The sequence below is a fragment of the Colias croceus genome, chromosome 2, assembly GCF_905220415.1.
Source record: "Colias croceus chromosome 2, ilColCroc2.1".
NCBI classification, from domain to species: Eukaryota; Metazoa; Arthropoda; class Insecta; order Lepidoptera; family Pieridae; genus Colias; species Colias croceus.
In genome coordinates this window covers 1,784,772-1,808,842 of record NC_059538.1, presented here as the reverse complement: position 1 = coordinate 1,808,842, position 24,071 = coordinate 1,784,772, and the positions used below count along the sequence as shown (strand labels likewise).

The 24,071-nt window shown below is 32.9% G+C and overlaps 1 protein-coding gene and 1 non-coding gene across 2 annotated transcripts in view; both read right to left on the bottom strand.

Moving 5' to 3' along the window:
- LOC123705171 (prion-like-(Q/N-rich) domain-bearing protein 25) overlaps nt 1-21,885 on the bottom strand; it is a 31,512-nt gene extending 9,627 nt beyond the window's left edge. The window contains exons 1-2 of the mRNA XM_045653836.1: nt 21,720-21,885; nt 1,088-1,184 (exon numbers count right to left, since the gene is read on the bottom strand). Of these exons, the coding sequence (XP_045509792.1) occupies nt 1,088-1,160 (73 nt within the window). The 5' untranslated portion in view covers nt 1,161-1,184; nt 21,720-21,885. The remainder of the gene's footprint in view (nt 1-1,087; nt 1,185-21,719) is intronic.
- Nucleotides 15,997-16,069, bottom strand: Trnar-ucu. The gene has a single exon. It is a non-coding gene; the product is annotated as a tRNA-Arg (tRNA).
- Nucleotides 21,886-24,071: the final 2,186 nt, after the last annotated feature.

Genomic DNA, 24,071 nt, shown 5'->3' with positions numbered 1-24,071 from the left:
AGTTTGTTTGAACGCGCTAATCTCAAGAACTACTGGTCCGGTTTTCTCTATTTCCGTGTTTTTTGTTAATCTATAAGTAGGTACTTGTTTGTGTTTGGGCGATTTCAGATTGATCTTCACGGATATTCGATCTTCCTGCCTTTCTCACTTAGAATAGCTTAACAACTTGCTTCAATACAAAACGTACGAAGCTTGTAGTATCCACTTTTCTACTACAATAGAAGTAGGCTCGATTTTTGTTCGATGTTACATAGAACAACTACCCCCTTAATCTTAAGGCCAAGATTGTATTACGAAGATAAACTTTATCAAAATATTTTATGAAATACAGTAAACATTTCGAAACTATTTGTATCAGGGCTTCATTATGTTTAGAGTGACGTGATTTTCATATGAATATAATCCTTTGGCACACATTTATGTTTACTCTGTTTGATAAAATTAAAAATATATTAATTCCATCTCAAATAGTGACAAATAATGTTTGTCATTCTGTTGAAATGCAGTATTTCGAATCCTAATATATATAATCCTAGACAACAATAATAGATATTTGCATGGATAATAATAAATATTATATATTTATTACATAAGTTAAAATTCGGTCTATAGGTTCTAATAGGCAACAACTTTTCTATTCTTATTATGTAACCTAATGTCTTGAAATCATTTATATACATTGGTCTACAGTGAAGTACCTACACATTAATAACTCGGGCCCCGGAACCACAGACACAATAGAAAATCTATTGGACCGATCGGGCGGCTTGGGAGTTGGGGCTCAATGGGTTAAAAATAAAACAATCATACAATTAATACATACCGAAAAATGTCCAAGTTCTAAATAGTTACAATAATTAAAAATAAATTAAACACATACCCAAAATACACAACTTTTACACACCCACATCTCAAACAGTTACGTATTAATAACTATTGAAAACTACCCATCAAATCTTAAAAAAAAACTTCAAAAAATCACAAAAAAATCCCCTTACATAACGTAATTACCAAATCACACAACACCATTCAAACCTGGCACTCAACACAACCAAAAAAAAAAACAAAAAATTAAAAAAAAACTTACGTTTCTCCGGCCCCTGCGCGAGTCCAAGGTCCAAAACCGCGAAGCCCAAGAGGGCCAGTATGTAACCTTTCATGTCACCAGCGCGCGCGATTCACGTCTAGAGAATAATATAATTAAAACATCGCATACAGATAAGATAGCGTTATCTTTTGATTAATTGTGATAGGAAAAACACGGGTCACGAGACAAAGGGCTGGAGGGGATCGCAGCATCAGTTGGAGATGTTGGTCCAGTTCTTAACATGTTAAAATTGGATTGATGTTTACTTTAATTTGAAACATTGTAATGCTTTGGTTTATTGTGATTTGAGAAGAAAATAAAAACATTTAAAAGAGAAAAATACTTAAACATTTCTATACTTTACTAAGAGCCTTTTAATAACGACTATTATGACGCACGTTTGCCAAAAAAAATCTTGGTAAGAAAAAATATTTACATGTAGGCTGTTTTCAAATAAATTCAAATACAGGTAGGACTAAATACACATAAATTAAAAATTTATATGCTTCATTTTTTGAGTACGTAGCTATATTCCTTAAAGTTTAAATACTAAAAAATGTCGCAGCATTCACTCTAGTATTATTTTATGATTCAATCGATTTTCTAATATACTCTAGAAAGATCCAATCAAATACAAAGAAGCTGTAATAACCCAAAATTCATACTAATGTTTCGCTCCAACGACCACACAGAGTGATTTCACACGAAATTTACTGTTGCGTTACAGATATTAGAGCCCTTCCACACAGTACAAGTTACAACATTGTAAAGAGCTTGATTTATATTTATTAAGTAAAAAGAAAGGATAAAAATATCTCTTTAGCTATCACTTTTTATGGTGTATAATAAAATGTATAATAAAAATAAACTAATATAATGGTAAAAATGGATATGATATTTTTGCGAATACTCACATATTCATTATTTGTTAATTAATTAAATACTGGGCACTTTGTAGACCAATAAAATGACACCGCATGGGACTTTTATCGAGCTTATAAAAATTTAAATTCTTATTATTACAAATATTTATATATAATAGGTAAAGAAGTTTTAGACACAAACTAACAAAATTACTGATTCTAAAAAAAATTATAACTACCTACAGGCTACAAGTTACAGAGAGTGTCGGTGTGAAACAGCCCTTACAGTTAGAGAAAAGTTCACAAGTTGTACTTAACTGTCGATATTTGGGTTAAACTAAGCGTTACCAAGTATCTATTATTTAACCATTACTTAGGGTAAAAATACAAGTAACGAGTTTGAACCATTTTTATAAAATTAACTATGTAATCCTGATATGAAAAATGCCATTTATTCACATGTAAAGAAATTCAATAAAGAATGAAACTCAATCTCATTTCCCAAATAATAGTATTTGGAAAAGGGATACTAAAACACTTATAAGCTAGTTTCCCCTTTATAGTATTAGTGTAGATTTTTATAACACGGTATTTTTTAACAACGGTATAAGACAGACTAGGTTGATGAAGAAATTAAATATAAAAAAAAAAACACTAAACTGTTAACTGTTGAAGTTTAGACAGAAATACAGATCTCTACATAAAGACATCAAGCAGCTTTCTCCCATTGCATCTTAACACAATAGTTCATTAATTCATCCCGGGACTGCCAGGGCTGTCACTAAAAAGTTTAAATGGAAATACAATGATTATTTTTCTTTTAATAGGTTATATCAAGGTTATATAGATACGCTTATGTGTACCTTACTAGATTTTATTTTGTAATTGCACTATTTACATTAACAATTATTACATTTTTCAAAATGAGTCATGTAGCAGTAGATAATACTTCTTATTCATATGATTGATAATTTTAGTTGAAATTAGCAATGATTTTTATGTGAACGACCTTCAAAGATTTCCGAATATGAGAATAATATTTCATACTTTGGACAGCCCTAGGTTATACAATGCAAGAAACAAATTATTACAATAAGAAAGAATTTGTATCACGAAGTATCGTGACTCGACCATTGGCGAGTATTACAAAACATTTGATACAAATAGACCATCGTATATTATGATTTAGAGCCTAGAAATTCAAAAGATCAACAAGAATATGAATTTGAATATTATATAACAAAAAACATATAGAGTTTCAGATCAGTACAATATCCCGGAAAAAGAATTGAATCTATACTCAAATTATAAAGCTGGAGATTTTGTTTGTTTGAACGCGCTAATCTCAGGAACTACATGATCCGATTTGAAAAATTCTTTCGTTTATCGAGGAAGGTTATAGGCGAATTTACCAATTTAATTTTAAACTATATTTAAAACTTAACAAATACTAATTGTAACTCAGATTTTACAAAGAAACCGAAATATTTTGGAAAGGTTATTTGTTCTCAATAAATAATAATGTTTACTAAAAACCATTCAATATTATCTACCAGAGATTATCCCGTAAATCCAACATAACAAGACTACCTATTGCTTATATTTTCTTAGGTGTATAGGTTGGTACGCTTGATATTACGCTACCGCCTACCTAGTAGTAAGTATATTATAATATTATATCGGATTAATTAGTACGCATTATGTTACATGATTTATCCAAAGATTACTAATGGCATTACTCTATTTACTTATTATATAAGTAGAAATCATACATTGCCTACTTTAATTTTATATTGCATTATTAAAGGGAACGATACACAATGGACGCATGTGGGTGATCGATCTATTTTCTATTCTTTAAAATAATCTTATTACAAAGGATTTGAACTAGTATAGTATACGTATTATATTATATTTGATTTGAACGCTATAAAAACGAATATCAAAATAACAACAATACAAAGGTAGGTAAATAATAGCATAATTTAATTTGGCCACTTCATTCGAATTATCGAGTAGGTATCACTAATCTTTCACAACAATCGTCATACACTTGGTCAGTGGCGTAGCTTGGGGGACAAGGGCCCTGGTGCATAGGGAAAGAATCGGGCCCTCCTCCTCCCCTCTTTCCGCGTAGTTTGAACTTATATTTGCCTTCAAAATTATTGATAAGAATAAGAATAGAAAACAGTAAGTGAACTTATCTCTAGTAGGCTAAATCCATACGTCGTCTTTATAAAGCCGCGTATAGATTAAGCGCGGCAAACCATCGAACATTGGCGCGCGCGGCGGCCGCGCACTATGTAGACGGGATCGCCGCGCGCGGCGACGCGAACATTGCCGCGCTCGAACGTGCCGCGGGGCGATCCGCTCTCTGTCGGTTTTTGAGACCGCATCAAAGGAGCTTCAGTCGTTCGCTCGCGCGCCGTGTGGACGTTTTGTAATTTTGGTGATTCGGCTCGCGCGGCGTATACGTAAAAATAGACAACGAAAAATGCCGTTTACTAATACAATTGTATGGCGCTGATGAATTTTTGTGGAACAGATTTCCTCCCAATACCACAATAAATCGGTAAGGTATGATGCGTGGGTAGAAATCAGTAAAAAAATAGATATACCTATTCCTGACTTGAAAAAGAAAATGACTATACTTTTGGCGTCCTACAGAAGAGATGTTCGTGATGGATCGCCTGCCGCGCGCGGCAACTACGTTCAACTTAAAATATATCTACATATTGGCTCGCGCAGCAAATGATCGTCAACTCTGGTCGAACATTGGCTCGCGCGGCTGCCGCGCTTAATTTATACGCACCTTTAGACTCTCCATGTGTTTAATAGAAGAAAAAGGGAATAGATAAACAACGACGCACATGACAATATAGAATATTTATTATACAGATGAGATTAATTAATGGAAAAAACGATTTTTAACAGAATTCTCCGCCCAATTCGCTTCTCTTGCGCGCTTTAATTTTTGCGAATTCGTCTATAATTTCACTCAAATCCAATGCCGCCACATTTTCTATTGCAACGGGTACCCCGTTGTTTACACTGAGATTATTACTGTTTCTTTTTTTCCGTTAAGTAGCTCATTTGTCAATTTGAGTTTAGAATAACGTTGTTTATTTTATGTTGTCGATCATGTTGAGAGCTATCATAGGGCGTATTCAGAAAGAAAGCTTGAAACTTATAAGCGCTTATAAGCGCTTATCGGCGCTTGTCAGCGCTGGTAACCTGCGCAGGAAAATATATGAACATGCGCCTATAAGCGCTGATCGGCGCCGACAAGTTCCGACAAGCTTCAACAATGCTGGTGGCTGCCATATAAAATTTGTTTTGGTCTGCTTCAACCTGCTTCCTTTGTGTAGAACGAACCAGCATTGACAAGCGCCGATAAGCGCTTACAAGTTTCAAGCTTTCTTTCTGAATACGCCCATAGATTATACGGTTACCGTTGTACTGCAACCGGTATCGAATACATATTTTGTCATCGGAAATTTTTTTAGCGAAAATGAGTTCTAGCAGAATTTGGTGCCAGATGGATGGATGTGCGGAATAGAAATCATAGCATTAGTGGTGATACTTGATGAAATAAGGCTGGTAGTAGGGAATTACGAATTACAACAGTCAGCGACACACCTAGCGTCAACTATTGTAGTACGTCCCAGACCCCAGAAAGTTGTAAACATCATCGCCACAAATATCATAAATGAGAACTCATGCAAGGCAAGAGCGAATGAAAGTTTCATTAAAAAGTTGTGAGCAGGCTCGAGACTTGAGGCTCGAGCCTGCTCACAAGATTATTTTTTGATTTAAAAAAAATATATTAAAAAAATTTTTTTTCAAACCTGAGGTTTGTGGGCCCCTTGAGCTCCGGGGCCCTGGTGCACTGCACCACCTGGCCATATGATAGCTACGCCACTGCACTTGGTTGCATTCGTAAAATAATAATCAGGTTAATGGTCATTGAAGCGAAATAATGAGTCCTCAATGTAATCATTGCAGAAGTAACTTGAAAGTAAACATAAATTGCAATATCAATCCACTTTAAAATTTGTGAAATGCAATATCAAACCAGTTTAAAATCGATCATAATAATTAATATTGTTGGTAATTTTATTTAATTGATATTATTTTGGTTTGAACAGTATTACCTAGATGTTTTCTTTAAAAAAATTATTAAAAAAAAATATACCGGCCGAATTGATAACCTCCTCGTTTTATTGAAGTCGGTTAAAAAAATGTTATCATGCAGATCCATCAAAATATAACGACAGAAAAACAAAGTACATATTCTACAATTTGTATAATGTCAATATTTACGAATCAATAACGTTTTTTAATTAAAACAAGTACCTAAATAATGTTAGTGTAATGTAAGTCGCTAAACGTAACATTATCGAGAACACAATATACAGGGTTACTTGTAAAACACCAGCAACCTCGCAGGACAAGATAGCTAACATCATAAGCAACAACATATTTTGTTCTACGACTTTTGATAATTTGTTAGATTTTATTTTCATACAAAAATAAATATTCATTTAATTTTCCATTTGAATATTATAAACTCTACGCCTGCCAAAAATTACGTTAACATGAAGCGAACGAGAGGGGGAAGGGGGCGTCGCGTCGTCCATCCAATAATGAATAGAACATAGACTTACAAATGTTAGGAGAGTACAATAAAAGTTTAAAAAATCGTTTAAAAATAATTTATTGCGTTATGCCAAAGGTCGTAGAACAAATGTTGTTACTTGTTACTTATGATGTTAGCTATCTTGTCCTGCGAGGTTGCTGGTGTTTTACAAGTAACCCTGTAGTTCATAATAAGAGCACACACATTTATTTTTTGTTTAAATAATTGTATAGATATCGCTCAATTTATTATTAATCACAATAAATCCTATACCTTTTTAATAAAAATAAAAAATAAATAATAATAATTATTTAAATTAGCACACCCAATCATTGAGTAGAATGTATTAGTCACATGATAATGTAATTACAACATCTATAATTTTTAACTAGATCTTGGAAATTCATATAATTTAAATTTGAATGAAGTTTTTTTTACAAAAAAAATAAAAAGCTCTTTAAAGTGGGAAGCGAAAAGGTATGTAATACAATCTATTGAATGACGTAAACAGAGATTCACAATAAACAATGGACATTCAATTTGGATGCACATGTCATCTGCACTTGCTAGTTCATTTTGTATAGGGTTGCCACTACAGAGTTTTAAAGTGTAAATTTTTCTAGTTGTAATTCACAAATAGAAAAATATACAGCCACAAATACTATACTAATATTGTCCTTCTAACATGCGCAAGTATGTAAAAATGTTTGTTAGTCTTTCACACAAAAACAGCTCATCTATGAATGAAATTTGGTGAAGTGATAAAATGAACGAACACCATGGGAATAAATTTTATATACTTATTATCGTGTTTAATACGACATAATATCAATAATCACTGTATTATTATATCGCATTAAAAATAGTATATATCCTTTTAAAAAATCCAGACCAGGTTCAAACCCTAGACCGCTGGACCATAAAGTTCTGATGACCCTAGGCCCTAGGGTCCAACGAGAGAATATAAACAATAGCTTTGTTCCCATCCACACACCGTGACGGTGACGTATGGGTCAGATTTAATAAAATTCACATTGTTTTTCATACTAATGTTATTTTATTTGACAAAATTATACGGAATGTACATTGTACAAATGATCAGATTAGTTTACATTGATAACAATTTTAATATGTAGGGAACGGAAAATCTATACTTTTTATTTTAATATTATATAAAGCTAAAGAGTTTGTTTGTTTGAACGCGCTAATCTCAGGAACTACTGGTCCGATTGAAAAAAAAATATTTCGGCGTTAGATAGCCCATTTATCGAGGAAAGCTATATATATCATCACGCTAAGAACAACAGGAGCGGAGCAATGCGGGTAAAACCTCGGGGCACAACTAGTTCGAGACTGTGTGAAAGACCCTGTATTTGCCCTTCTTCTGATATCCAATCCAATAGCTAAGAAAGAAAATATTGCATAGCTAAAAATTCCAATAAAACAGAACAAACACGCCCATTTTATTCATTACAATCTCAAAATGTATCAATTTCGGCACATAGCAATTCTTCGGCATATTTCAATTATGTGTGACACGACAAAATCTTAGTATAGACATGGTATAGACAAACATGTCCTATTTACAAGAACAAGCGAATCAACATGATCAGCTAGTCGCAATTGTCCGTATTTAAGCAAAAAGGAACCACCCAGCAAAAACGCACTTCTGAGATATCAAAGGATTTACAAAAACATTTGCAGCTCTGTTAGATGAAGTAAAATTAATATTTATTTTATTTAAATTCATTGATAAATTACTTATTTAAGTATGTGTATATAAATTTGCTCTGAATATTTTTAAACTTTCTAGATAATTAAGAAAATGTGCATGTGGTTCCTTTTAACATTTATCAATTGATAGGTTTTCTCTTATACAAAAAAGAACCACAACCTAGGGATTTAATGATATAAATGAAACTATGTATTTATAATATCGTAATCAAGCTTTAATTAAAAAAATATATAAAATAAAACTTATAGAGGACGTTTATTCGACGTTGTCATCAAATTGGATTTCAAAATCCACCGTGTCTATGTGGTCTTCTATTGCATCATCACTAATGAGACCGTTATAAAAACTCTGTCCATCTTGAGGAATACGATGTTATATGACCTGAATATCGCATGAAGGTGAAGAAAAATTTTCCAGAGGCATCGACGTATAAGATTCTTCGTTACCTTCTGTAATACAAAGAAAAAGCTTTAAATCAAAACAATAAAGCTGCGTGGCTTTTATACGTAGGTATATGGCGACAACAAAATATTATTAGTTTTTATAAAGCCGTAGCCTACTAGACGACTAAGTATGTTGTAGGTACATGCACCATGTACAAAAAACTGGCTAAGTGTGAGTCGGACTCGCGCAATGAAGAGTTCCTTACCATTGTCTATAAAAACGGCACGGTTTATTGTATTTAAATATTTATTTTATTCTGTTTTTTAGTATTTGTTGTTACAGCGGCATCAGAAATAGATCATCTATGAAAATTTCAACTGTCTAAGGTCAACGGTTCATGAACCGTGATTAGTTAGCTCTGTCTCATGAGACAGAGGGACAGATAGATGGACAGCGGAGTCTTAGTAATAGGGTCTCGTCTTACCCTTTGGGTACAGAACCCTAAAAATCATATGCAACAGTGACTAAACCTAGCAAAAATTTAAATAAATAAACTCGTTAAAATTTTGAATTTCGTGGGCTAGGGCCTTGTTCCGGTCAAAACAGTGGCAGCGCGAGTTTTAAAATCAAACAAATAATTATATGCGCTGAATGTACTGTACTGAATCTGAATCTAAACGTATTTTACCAAAATAGTAGGTAGATACCTAGATCATCGACAGTTATTTTTAAAACAGGGTTTAGTAGTTTCATCTCACAATGACAAATGAATCGTAACAAAATGACTCTTAATTCGACTCGCCTTCGTGAACAGCAACTGCATAGTGTCGTTAAAATACGTAAATCCACAGAAGATTCCTCTTGTACTTAATGTTTTAAATTAAAATTAAAATTGTAAAATCACTCCACAATCGGGAATGAATCAAAAGTGGATAAAGCGTACCTGCATCTCAAATTCAATAAGTACTTAAATGCAAATTAATAATACTACTTACCCGTTGTATCTTCATTAATTTAACTTCGGTGTTCGTCTCCAATACTTTTCTTACCAATTGCTTGCTTATTTATTTATTACTAAACATTTTAATATTTAATTTTAAAGGTAATTAACAAAAACAATAGAACTTAGTTACTTCGCGGAGAAAAAAAAACGGCCGTCACGTAGGTATTCGAACTACTTCGCTGAATGTCACCTATATTCGACGTTTTACTTTAAAAATTGGAGTTATTTAAGCTATTTAAGCACTTTCAGCTATATAAGTAATGAAATACGTTGTTTAAAGATGAGAAGCATTGTACAAGTCAAGGCATTTGGTACCTTAAAGCGATGATGGGTTTCAGAATGTTTTACAATTTTTATTTATGCATGATAGAACCGAATGCTTGTGGTTTTATTTTGCAATAAAAAATTACAATTAAATTTTGAATTTATTTTACGCATAACCATACCACAGAAACCTGGTTCCATTTTGTGTATTAAAAATAATTGTTATTAATAGAAATGTGTGTAATGTATAATGGTACCAAGTATGTGCGGATCTGTTTTGTATAAAAAGACATGATAGTAATATCGTTTATTTGTTTGAACAAAGCAGACCCGTGGTGGTGTGGTTCGGTTTTGCTTCATGTGTATTGTTCGTTGTTGCTGGTGGTTCCTTTCTGCTTTTAGTATACCTTGTTTCCAAGGTAAAAATCACGTGGTTCTTGTTTGTATAAGAATTTAGACCACTTTTAAATGAGTATTCTTCAAGAAACGTAAAAAAGCAAATTTGTCGAGTGGTTCCATTTTGCATAAATACGGACAATTCGAGTACAGTTCGGAACGCGAGTCGAATCAAAAATCGCATCTTTCGTTCCACCCATCGGCGGATAACTGCTAAATATCTTCCGTATTTTAGAAAAACTTTCTGTTACTTATATAAATTGTAAAAAGTTATTCTCAGATGAAATATGATGTGTGAAGTGCTTCGAGTCATCAAAACGGTGATAGTATCTTTTTATGATATTGAATTACCTAGTACCTACGTAAAAAAAACTAATTGAATTAGTAAACAAAGACTATTATAACATTAAGATGGCAGCAAAAATTAAAAGATTATGATGGTTTACTGCAAAAAACAAAGCTGTTGCATAGCATGCCTTCAAGCCACACCTCCGTGCCGGTGCGTGATGTTTTTCCGTTACGGAATTTCTGGATTCGGTCCCCGCGCTCAAGGCCCGCGATAGAAGATATGCAATAGCTTAATTAACTTTGGAGAAAAGGTTTATTTCTACCACCACTATACTATTAGTACCTAAGTAGTACGTGGTAGTACTATTATAATATATTCTATAAACAAAGAAAACTACAGACAAATAACGGGATAGGGCAAAAAATACGTAAAAAAATCAGCAATAAAAAATTCGATAAATTTAAGTAGGTTTTCTATATCGATAACTGAACCCTAATCGGTACAACAGTTAAATAAACTAACTACATAACTGTGGTATCGTTACCATCAGTTCAGGGTCCACTTTCTTTTTTCACGCTTTTTAATTCAATACAGTCATCGAGACAAAGTACGTGAATTTTAAAATCACCAATAGCAATTGATCTTCTCTCACTTAAGTTAAAGGTACTGCAGAAAAACTAGGAGCTAGCTTATTTTTCCCCTTGAAAGGAAATAGGAAGATGGTTAACAGAAAATAGTTTTATTGGTCAAGAAATTGGAAGAACTTCTATTTTGAAATTTTAGTTTCCAAAAGACTTTTACAAACCTGAATTTTTTTTTTGTGTGGTGTCTCCTACGTAATAGTAATGTTAGCCAGAAAGGCTCTATACCTACACGCGGATGGATGAACTGAAGGTTCACAATTTAACGAAAGCACATGGGTGTAAAGAAGTTTTCACTTCATGCAAAAACGAACCATCGTTTTCACACAAACATCGATTATACCCTGGATTAGCACATCTACTTTTTGTCCTAAGTAAATGACGTCTTTATAAAATAACATTGTTACACTTTAAAACATAAGGACATTCGACTTCAATATATGGCTTTGACAATATTACATAACACATGTATAATAGGTATATTATGTAAATAGCGTCGGATTGTCGGCCCAAGGCCTCGTGAATCATTACTTGGACGTAACTGTATGTAACTGTCCCCAGGGTTTTGTTTGTTTGTAATGTTTTGTTTTATATGAGTATTATATACTGGTGTATAAATGCAAAAGTAACTTTGTTAGCTGTTAGCAAGTTTATACACAGGAATCAGGATAGAGATGAAAATACCAAAAACACGCTTTACGGTTCATCTGTATACGGACTCGATAATGACCCACTTTAAAAATTAACAACTGTTTAGTTACTATAGATAGCTATAGACAGATCTATTTATGGAGTAATTCTCCATACCATTAGAAATTGGCGTATTTCAATCGGCTCATTTGTTTGAAATCAAGTTCAAATGCCTCAAACTAGTGGTCAACTATATAGAGATGATAATAAATAACAAAACTGGGAAGCATAAAGTATGGTTGTATGTGGGCGAACCCTTAAGGATGTACTGAATGACACGAATGCTTTACAACAGGTTTTTAAAGTTTTCCAGTTTAAGCATCTTGTTACAAACCCACTTCGTCGGAAATGTTTTGCTTTCGTTTATTGAAAGTAAGTATTTTATTTTTAAAAAAATTCGTATTAAATATTTATCGGGTGTATGGTTGGATCATTTCAATGTAAAGTGCTTTCCGCCCTCTTTGTCTAAAATTTAAGAAATTATACTTAAACCTTCCTCAAAATGTACTCTATCAATTAAAAAAAAAAACCGCAGCAAAACCGTTTATCAAAAAGTTTTAGAGTTGCATACATAGGGACGGACAGACAGCGACTCTGTTTTATACTATGTAGTGATATTTATCTTTTCTTGTAAAAACAAAATTATGTACTAGAAATTAATCACAGTTTCTTGTTAATTAGGTACAGTGAATCATAGAATGTGTAATGTATAGGTAACTCGGCATCTCTACTTTCCGTAGGTAGCTCTACATAGGTACTTATTATATTAGAGGGTACCTCAGTCTTCAAAGATATAACAAATCATTTATATTATATTAAGTTCTACGTGCTAAATTATTTAACAAACATTCGATACTTAATTACTAGTGGCCTGTAAAATGATAATTCTTATCAATGTTATTGAAAAATTTGTTTGCATCTAAATAACCTAGGTAAGGAAATAATTGCGATTTTGTATAACTTACATTCTTAAATTACGCAAGCATTGAAATTCCTCCACAATTTTAACAATTACTTTCACAAGAGTTTATTATTTTTCAACTAGATAGATTTATTCCACTTTGCACTTTGACAAAGAAAGACAATTGTATTAAACTGTTTTAATTCACTTTGCACTCATGAAACAAAAATATTGTCACATCACTCACACCTACATACACTACTATAATACTTTTAAACTATAAGACTTTAAAAAACTATAACACTAGTAAACCAAACACAAATTTAATGTCAATTATAACTCCTTACACCACCGGCTACAAAACACAACAACCTATTAGATAGCTAATCAGCTAAATGTTATCATAATGCGAAATCAATTTCAAGATATCTGTGGAATGTCGGGTCAGAACACGTCATTTTGTGGACAATTAATTAATAGATATATACATAATTACTTGTATTGGTTATATCCACTGATTTTAAGTATAAATAGATTCTTTTTACTCATATTTCCTTCGCTTTCGCCATTAAAACATGAAATTTTTGTCGGGACCATTTTTCAGTCGAATAACCCATTGAGCCCTTAGCGGCCCGATCGGTCCCAGACACAATAGATTTTCTATTGTGTCTGTGGTTCCGGAGCCTGAGTTAATAATGTATAAAACTACCATTTTAAAAACGTATTCTAATTGCCCGTATTTGACAGTTTACGTGACATTTTAATATTATCGTGTATGGGCTGATTTTTCAATCCTTGGTTAAAACTTATTCATCGAATAACGTATTAAACTGCCATTTCAAAAATGTATTCTAATTGTCCGTATATTACAGTTTACAGGTAACATTTTAAAATGTTCGTGTAATACTTTATTGGACGGATAAATTTTAACCAAGGATTGAAAAATCGGCCCTAAATACTTTAATGGACGGATAAGTTTTATCCAAGCATTGAAATATCGGCCCTTGGAGAACCTAAATGTACTGTAGCAAATTGATATAGATTATATCTCTCTGTCTGTCTGGTTTATTAATTAGGTATATCACGAAGGCAAAGTGTGGCACTTCATGTATAAAATATGAACCCACCAAACATTTGATGGGACAGACATTTTTGAGAAGAAAGTAACGCCTGTTTCATTCTATCTTTTATCACAGGAGATCATTACTAAAAATCAGTAGATTGTGAAAGTCTATGTCTTTCTGTCTGTTACGCTCTCACTGTTAAACCAATTAATCGATTTTAATGACATTTGGCATAGACGGAGGTGAAAATACATGTCCAACGTATATTACTTACTTCATTCATGCACAAGCTTGAATGAAGTAACGCAGTCCACGGCTTACTAGTACTTACTAGTACTAGTACTTTTTTCCAGGATATATTCCTAACAAAATTTATCCAAATCAATTAAGCATTTTTACCTGCAAGAATATTCAACATCCATCCATTACATATAACATAACTAGTGATCCGCCCAGGCTTCGCCCGTACATATATTGCCTTTAGTACTCAATCAGTGAAAGTTTGTAATCGGTTCCTGAGATTCGCGTGTTTAAACAAACAAACTCTTTTTATTATTAGCATACATAGTATAGAATCTAAGACACTTTCAATTCTAAAACTCAATGTCAAAGTCTTAAGAAGTTAGGGCTAGATGCGCCTGCGCATAACGGAACCAGCGGCTGTGTCGGCCTTGCCGCGTGCTCTAGAATTTACGATGTGACAGGTTGTCGATCGAATTACGATTTACAATATTTATTTTATTCTTTAAAATAGTGATATAGAATTTAATTAATCTATTCTGAAGATATCTTATAATTAAAAGAAAAACCAGCTGACATCAAAGCTTTAGATAAATGTACTAGGATGGAAATTGAAATTTTGTACCACTCTAATTTGCATTTTTAACTAAAGTTTGACGTATCTGTATGTGGGTGGGTCTTTTTTGTTTTTCTTTGGCATCATATCTCCCGAGCGATTTCAATTTAAAAATAATTTAGGTGGGTAGAAACGGGGGGTTATCTTGTACGAAACTGTTTGGCGTTGTTCATTTTCTACAATGAAATTTAAATAAACTGTGCTTTTCTTTCATTTCCTCCTAAATGTAATTTCTCCACAAATAGACCAATTAACTACAGGCCAACTTTCTCAGCTCGTTTCCTGTGCTAAAAGACGATTAGTGTCTATATTACTGTTTATACGGGGCACTAAATCTGTAAGTGCTTCTATTCTCACTTTTCCCCTTGTCGTAATACAACCGGAGGTCAAATCAATATTCTGACCTTAAAGAAGCACGACCTGCACGTATCCTTTTAACACCTATTTTGAATTTATATTGCATACAACTAAAAAAAAAATATACTGCGTAAGTAATTTTCAATTTAAACTATTTATCATAGACTGTACATATACTTATTTTCGTATTAGTTATACGTAAATCTCTTTATTTGGAATCCCATTTATTTACTTATCAAAAAGTCTACTTTAAAAAAGATAAAATAATTCAAAAATCCGCCATTTAGAATTTAGAAAAAAATGTAATATATTATCACAGAATAATAATAATATAGTACTACGTACGTATACAAGTATTTTGAATGTATGTACATAACATAATAATATGATCAATGCGAATCTAATAATTTTCATATAATTTTCAAAATCAATTAACCAGTAAAGACTTTCAAAGGGCATAACAGTGAATAAGTGTTAAATTATAAAACCATTTATTTTAAACTAGTCTAATTTTAAGAATTAGGTCTCTTTGAAACATAACAGAAGTGTCCGACATTTTTATAGCGAAGGAGGCCCCATGACCAATGAATGATTAAAAATAAATTTATATAACCTTGTATTATATACAATATTATAATAACAAGTATTATATACAATAATGATATTTAAAATAATGTCTGTTTAACAAAATAACCGTATGAATAAATAATATATAAAATGTAATTTGAAAAATAAAATATCAAAACAATTATGTAAAAATATAATTCGTTATTATTTTTATATTAACAATTTGCCTTGTTAAATAGGAAAATAAAAAAAGAGGAAGACATCCCTGGTGGGGATCGAACCCACGACCTTTGGATTAGAAGTCCAACGCGCTATCCTCTGCGCCACAGGGACTATACGTGCCGTGTCGAAAATATTGATAACTACATTTCCTAGCTTTCGTACTTAATTTTAGAATTAAAAGTGGCTATTTTAAACGATTTTTAATGAGTAAAGGAAAACTTGCTAAATTATAATTTATGTATAGGGGAGACCGGGTACAAAAGTAACACTTTGTACTTTTGCCTTGATTTCTCACTGGGTGTTACTGTTATCATTAAATTAATATAACCATATATAAATTTAGTTTATATTCTTTACACTAGCGTTTCAATTTATTACATTATGTAGTGTTTTATATTAATAAACGAAATTTAAAAAAAAATCGTCAGTTGTTACTTTCGACCCCGTAAGCAGTAACACGTCGTGGGTCGAAAGTAACAAGATAAAGGGGTTGGTAATTAATACAATATTATGATGGTAAATCAACAAATTATTTGTTTAAAGACTTTGTATTAGTAAAACAAACCAACTTTTGTATTTTAAATATAATACTTACAAATATAATACAAAACAAATCGATAAAAAATATTCTTAGTTTAAGTAATGAGATTAATTAAAATCATTCTTTTATAATTAAAAATTCTACATCCTGCATCCATCCACAAGCATTCCCAGCTCCATCACAACCACGAGGACCCTCAGCAAAACGAAAAAAGCGGGATGTGTTCTCCTAGAGCATTAATGGCAACAGTAACAGTTACTAATTTTCCAGGCTCTGCTAAGGTTATGGCACCTATGTACTTGTTTAATGCCTTTTTATTCTACAATTTTGTTAGGTTTTGGTCACCCCTGTCTCGTCCATATTCCAAATATCTTTTGGCTCAAATTGGTACCTTTCCCAATACCTCAGCAAGGTTAACAAAAAAAAATTAATCACATTATGGAGATAACCGAAAATAAACTGTAGAGCACTCGATTAAATAGTCGCGTAGATCAATTTATTTGTTATTAGTAAATCTCGATCGACGCAAGGTAGCTGCACTAGTATTCCCGGCTTTTATTTTTTTTATAAATCTAATAATATGATAATATGGCAAATATTATATTTTTTTGCAACGCCTCTAAAGCGCGTCATACACGGTGAAGATACTATAATATTTTATGTTAAGATTCTCTAATATAAAACGTTTTAGTATCTTAAGGTATCCGGTATCAGCGTTCTGACCATCATTTTTCTTTTTGTCATTGCGTACTAAGAACCGCCATCCTGTTACAAATGATCCACAAAATTTCGAGTCATTTGTAACAGGATGTGACGTGTGCCAAAATCATCTTTCAAAATGCTCGTCAGCCGTGTCGGTAATTCCTCGATCTAGTTCGTTATCACGGCATTCTGTTGAAGTAAAGGTGTAAATAAAAATATACATAATCATAATGGGACAAAAATAACATGTTACTTTTGTACCCATAGGGCTATGTTACTTTTGTACCCGTCTATATTTTTGCCAAGACGTGCAACAAAACTTTAAAACGGAACGTGCTACATTAAAATGATTATGAGCAATTCACAATTACTCTAATCAAGAATGGATATGCAAACATTCAGATTTCTATCATCCTTTTAAGACTACGTAAACGTTTAATAAAAAAATGTCGAAAATCTTACTTTTGATTCGTGAAAACACGTTGTGTCCTGTCACACAGCCTAACAACGCGTGGCGCACGCGGCGAATGAATACAATTAAGGGGGGCACTCTCGGCTATCACCTGACAGAGGCTAAGCGGTGTTCGCCCATTGGATAAATCTAGAGAGCATTTGTTACTTTCGACCCACCGTTACTTTTGTACCCGGTCTCCCCTATTCTATTACAGACACATGCAATTTTACAATTTTTATATTTTCAAAAATTATTTAAAATGTTAACTATATACCTAGGTAATTTAGGGCATTATTTTTACGTGTTTTATGCAGATTTTTTATAAATTTCTACCACATTTAAAAATAATAAAACTCTATTATAATTTTCACTACTAGCATACATTTAAATATTTATCCATACAAAAACATTTTACAAATTGCATAAAAGTTTATCTTTCGAGTTTCTTCAATAAATTCTGTGGTTAAAATATGTTTTGCGGTTGACATCTAACGACATCGACACCTTAATTATTATTCTAATTACGAAGTGTCAGATGGAAAAATTAATGAATGGAGTCGCTTCATTCATTAACATTCATTAATATTCATTAGGCCGTGCGCAGACGACAGACTATCCGTGACGCACTTTTTAGTCTGTCAAAATAGAACCTATGAAATTATATGCAGTAACGCACACGACGCGCAAAAAGTCCGGCGCACAAAAAATCCGTGTAATTCGGGCAGATCGCACCGCGCCGCATCGCGCCGCTCCGCACAAAAAGTCTGTGAAAAAAATAGAACGTTTGCTTCAACAAGCGCTAACGCAGACGGCGCACACTTTAGTCGGCAATCTGCAATTGCTAGGGACGTACGCACGCGATCTATTAACATGCCAGAGGTCGATTTTTCTGCCGACAAAATGATCGAAGATGTGCGTCGTGTGCGTTGAGTCTGTGAAAAATCCGCGACCGACTTTTTGCGCGTCATGCAGACTTTTTGTGCGCCGCAGACTCGATCGCACAAAAAGTGTGCCGTCTGCGCCGGGCCTTATGCATGTACATTGTACAGCATGTTATATTATAAGTAATAACATTTTTTCTCAATGTCAATAGCAATTAACAGTATTCTCTCTAACTCTATTTCATATGTTATAATATGTTACACGGTACACCGCACAGAGCCACAGACGTGGTTTTTCGGATTACAAAAATCTAGTGAGGTACCTTTATCACTCCTATATGACGTGAAACTTCTTTAGGCGCGTTGAGAGTATAATTTCATGACAATACCGTCACGTCATTGGTCATGCAGTAGCCAGTAAGGCGACGATTTTGGTATCTTTGAATCTTGCGAAAGAAGTTTCACTTCTCACACGTGTTTTCGGCACACACGCTCTTTTTCCTACAAGTGACCATGAAACTGATGTTTGTAGTTTTATCAATAACAGCGTAGCAGAACCGGTTATACAGCCTTGATGAGGTGATAACAAACAGAATTCAATAGTAAATATTGTTTATTTATATTAGTTATGGTTCCTGAACGGAGGCCGATCTTGTTTTTAGTGACGTTTTTATGTGTTTTTTTTTTGCAGAAAAATATACTGACATGTTTTTATGTGTACATATACTTATATGAGTATGTTACAAAGTTAATGTACTAGTTAAGCCTTCAGCTTTACTCACATAGTACGCAAAGAAGTCCAAATTATAATAATACCTAATATGAATGAAAAAATAATTTATTGTTTCAACCCATCTATATTGTACCTATAGGAAGGAGTCGGATGAAATGCACTGTAATGTTCTCCTGGGGTTTTAGTGGGACGCAGGTAGGACCCATTATATTATAATTCAAAGGGTTTTTTTTTATTTAGGATAGTTTGTTTCCCTTTTATCCAAAAAGGACAGTTTGAAAAACGAAGCTCCACATTTAGAATACTTAAAGGCTTCTACTTATATATTAATTACTAGGTTTCCGCCCGCGGCTTCGCCCACACAGACAAAGAAAAACCCGCATAGTTCCCGTTCCCGTGAGATTTCTGGGATTACGTCATTTTCCCGGGTTAAAAAGTAGTCCTTTCTCGAGTATCAAAATATCTCCATACCAAATTTCATGAAAATTGGTTCAGTAGTTTAGGCGTGATTGAGTAACAGACAGACAGACAGAGTTACTTTCGCATTTATAATATTAGTATGGATGAATTACTTATTAATCTAGATATCTTTAAACATAACACTAAGGTACTCTGTCACAATGTAGGTACCTAACAGGACTCAGCCGAAACGGCTTGACCGATTTTTATGACTTTGTATTCCTATATAATCTATCTGGTTCCTATATAGCTCTGACTTCTGAGAATAAGCAATTACCTAATTCGTAAACTATTTTTAGAGTGTCCTGACAAAATAACGTCCTCAGCTTGTAACTTTCATACATTTTGTTTTCATACATTCTTGATTATACAATGTACCCACCCATGACAGAGAAAGACGTATTCCCTTTTCATGGTTTTTACATAACTAGGTAGTTGTTTGTACATACACTATTGCTATATAAATAAATGAAGGTCAAGTGCGAAGCCCAGTAAGATCGCAACGTTATGGCCTTGTGTTTGTACATACTTATTTATTTCTATTTATATACAACTTGATTTGGTCCTTAGACCTTATGTAAGATTGTAGAGATAGTCTTTTAATTAAGTAAAGTATTATTCATTACCTAGGTACTAAAATATGGTAAAAGTCGTAAAAACTTGTAAATAATCGTCAATATGTCTTGACTTTATAGGAATGTAGTCGAAAATAAAAGAACTAAATCATTTTATTTTTAAAATAATTCCAACGAATTGAACTAGAAACTCACCTTTGAAAAGATATAACGTGAGATTGTAGACGGGGTGGAGGGGATTTCATAAAATCTCACGAAATCTTATAATAAAGAGGGCGGGAAACGAAAAATTTCAAAAGACAATGAAGTAGGTACAAGGAAATGTACATAGAGCCTATAGAATATCAATGTTATGTGTAGTTGCATCTAATTCATATTCTATTATATTTCAATCAATAGAAAAGGACATCTATATTTTAATATATAAAACTCAAAGGTGACTGATATAGTGATCTATCAACGCACAGCCCAAACCACTGGACGTATCGGGCTGAAATTTGGCATGCAGGTAGATGTTAGGACGTAGGCGTCCCCTAAGAAAGGATTTCCCGAAATTCTTGCGGGAACGGGGAAAAACGGGGATGCACGTACAAAGTCGTGGGCGGAAGATAGTCATTTCATATACCTAGGTAAGACTAGAATAGTAATTTTTATTCGCAGGTATTTTCCGTATATTTTAGTATAGTATAGGTACGTAGCTACCTACCTACAGGAGAATAATTTCGTCTGAAAGGAAGCAGCAGATTCATACGTGAAAAAATAAAAATATTTTTTGTAGGTAGGTACTAGGTAGGTACTTAGGTATAACATCGTAACTATTTTTCTATTTTGAACTAACATGGCAAATATTTGTAACTAGCTGCCCCAACAGACGTTGTTTTGCCCTATTGCCGCTGATTTTTTCTACTTAGGAACCTTTCCTTGTGCCTTACAGAAACGTTAAAAAATAATTACCTATAGGTACATTGGTAAGTTATTATGGGTACCTACCTATTTTTAACCAACTTCAAAAAAAGGAGGAGGTTATTAATTCAGCCGGTGTTTTTTTATACCTATTACCCATACCTTAATAGGTACATACCTATTTTCATTCCATATTTCGTGCGAATCTTATCTGTATTTTTGGCCATAATAGAGATGTAAGTTTTTTTTTCATATCTCTACTTACAGATAAAAAATGCAATTGCTGAAGTCGCAACCTACATAGATAATAATAAATACAAGTAGAACGCAAGTAAAAGTACGACAACCTACATCACTCTCAAACCACAATAATTTTTAAAATAATGACCAATCAAATTTGAACTGAGAAAAAACTTTGCAGCGCGCAAACTAAGTTATTTACTAAAACAATTCAGAAATGTGAAACTCACCAAAATTAACAAATATCCTATTACGCTATAACAAAACACTTACCATAATTTAAAAAAAAATCAATAAAATAACACCAAACGGCGCACAGTCACTTGTTTTTATCAAAATAAAACTTAATTATTCTTTTATTTGTCACTCGGTTACCATAACAACATAAAATGGCGGACGCATGCGCACTGCGACTCTGACGCGGTCGGACTGCCGGTTTTCCCGCCAACCCAATACCAATACAATGCGACTGGTCTACAATTTCTTCGATCGTAAATAAACGATGTAAACAATAGGAGAACAGTAAATATATTGTTAAATATAAAATAATATTTTGTGATTACTTTAAAATTGTAATTACTTAACATCTTGGAATAAAATAGATAGGTTATCATGGTATTATGTACGTACTAGACATTTTAAAAATATTTTTGAGAATAATATATTTTTATTTATCTGAAAAACATGTATTAGGTAAGTGCAAAACCTTTATAATATACACATTATAAATTATGGATCAAACATGAAAAAAAAATATTAAGTAAAAACCTAAGAACAAATTGCGAAAATTCATACAAAAATAAATAAATAAAACTTATGCTATTGTCACACTACGATTGAAAGCCGTCCACTGGTCGAAGTCGTTAGGCTTCTTCCGCGGTGGTCTTGCGCCGGAAAGGTATTTATTGTTACCGATTTAGGTGTCCTTGTGTTTTAAAAACGTAGTAGCGAAGTATAAAAAGGATTCAGTAAGAGCTTTTGCGTCATTGAGGTCTGAATTAAAAATAAATACATTTTCGGATGTATGGTTTTGTAAATTTTCAAACATTTTCTCGTATTTTTATTATTAAGTAGGTACTTAGTAGAATGATTTTAGTTTTACGATATTACGTCATAATAATACTATGAAACATGCAAGTGGTGTAGATGATCAAAATAAGACAATATAATCCATATTATAATTTATAATCTATCGAGATATTATTTAAATTAAATGTACTTACCTACTTGTTTTTTCCAGCAGGTTGGTTGTCCTATATGGGTTACCAAGTACGCAGTAGGAACAACGCGTAACACCTAATTTTCTTCAACCTAAAGTAATTTTATGTACTTACAGGATCTCATATAAGAATTATTAATAGCATATCCAATTCCTAAAATACCTACATGATAGTGAATACAGAATTTCTTACTGAGTTACATACCTAGGTACTTTGACCCACTTTTACTCATTTAGGGCAGCTGGTATAATATTGACGATTACTATCGAAGGGCGTGAAATGGTCCATTTTCACCGCTAATGTAATTATTACACTCGTGCCCTTAGCGTCATTGAAAAAATTACAAAATGAAAATAGGTGTATAAACTGGTACCAAGTAAACGGTTTCGTTTCGAGACGGAATAGTCCAGTCAATAAAATCTGAAATCGACTTTTTTGCAATCAAGTTTGCATTTTTTACTCATTGTTTTGAGTTACAGCACTGCGAAGTTTCAATAAAATCCGTTCATCTGTTTTGACATGATTGAAATTATAGTTTCATTCAAATCTGTTTTTCGTCAAAGATTAACAAACATATAGGTACCTAGACATCCATCCATAGTCATAAACTTCCGTATCACTACATACCTAGTATAAAACAAAGTCGCTTTCTCTGTCCCTATGTCGCTTTGTATGCTTAAATCTTTAAAACTACGCAATGGATTTTGATGCGGTTTTTTTAAATAGTGATTCAAGAGGAAGGTTTTAGTGTATAATTTATTAGGTTTTAGACAAAGCGGGCGAAGCCGCGGGTGGTAAGCTAGTTTATAATAAGTATTTCTGAATTTTATAGGATAGGTTTAACTCAGATAGTATAAAGCATAGATAATACTACGCTAGTAATAGGTATCAGATTGGGTGGATCTTTCAGTCAAATTATACATAGGTAGTATTAAGTTTCAGTGATAGCCGATAGGTAATGAAATACCATTGTAATATAATATATCGGAATGTGTTTGTTTCTTCTTTTAAATAGGTGTAACTGTGTGAATACAAAAGAACACTGATTACTAACTGATTTACATGAAAGCAAAATTTCAAATTTGTAACTTTAAATTTTGCGCCATGATTCCTGTAAGACTTTCACAATATATGTATAATGCCCGCGAGTTCGTCCGCGCGAAAAATTAAGAAAAATTAAGATTTATTTTTTTTCTACCTATTTTTCCGGGATAAAAAGTATCCTATTTTACGCCCAGGATAATAAGGTATAATTATACCAAGTTTCATCGAAATCGAACCGTTAGTTTTCACGTGATGCATACATACAGACAGACAGACAGACAAAAAAATTTTTAATCACATATTTGGGCTTGTATCACAACAATAACCAGTAACACCAGTACTGATCCAGTAACACCCCCTG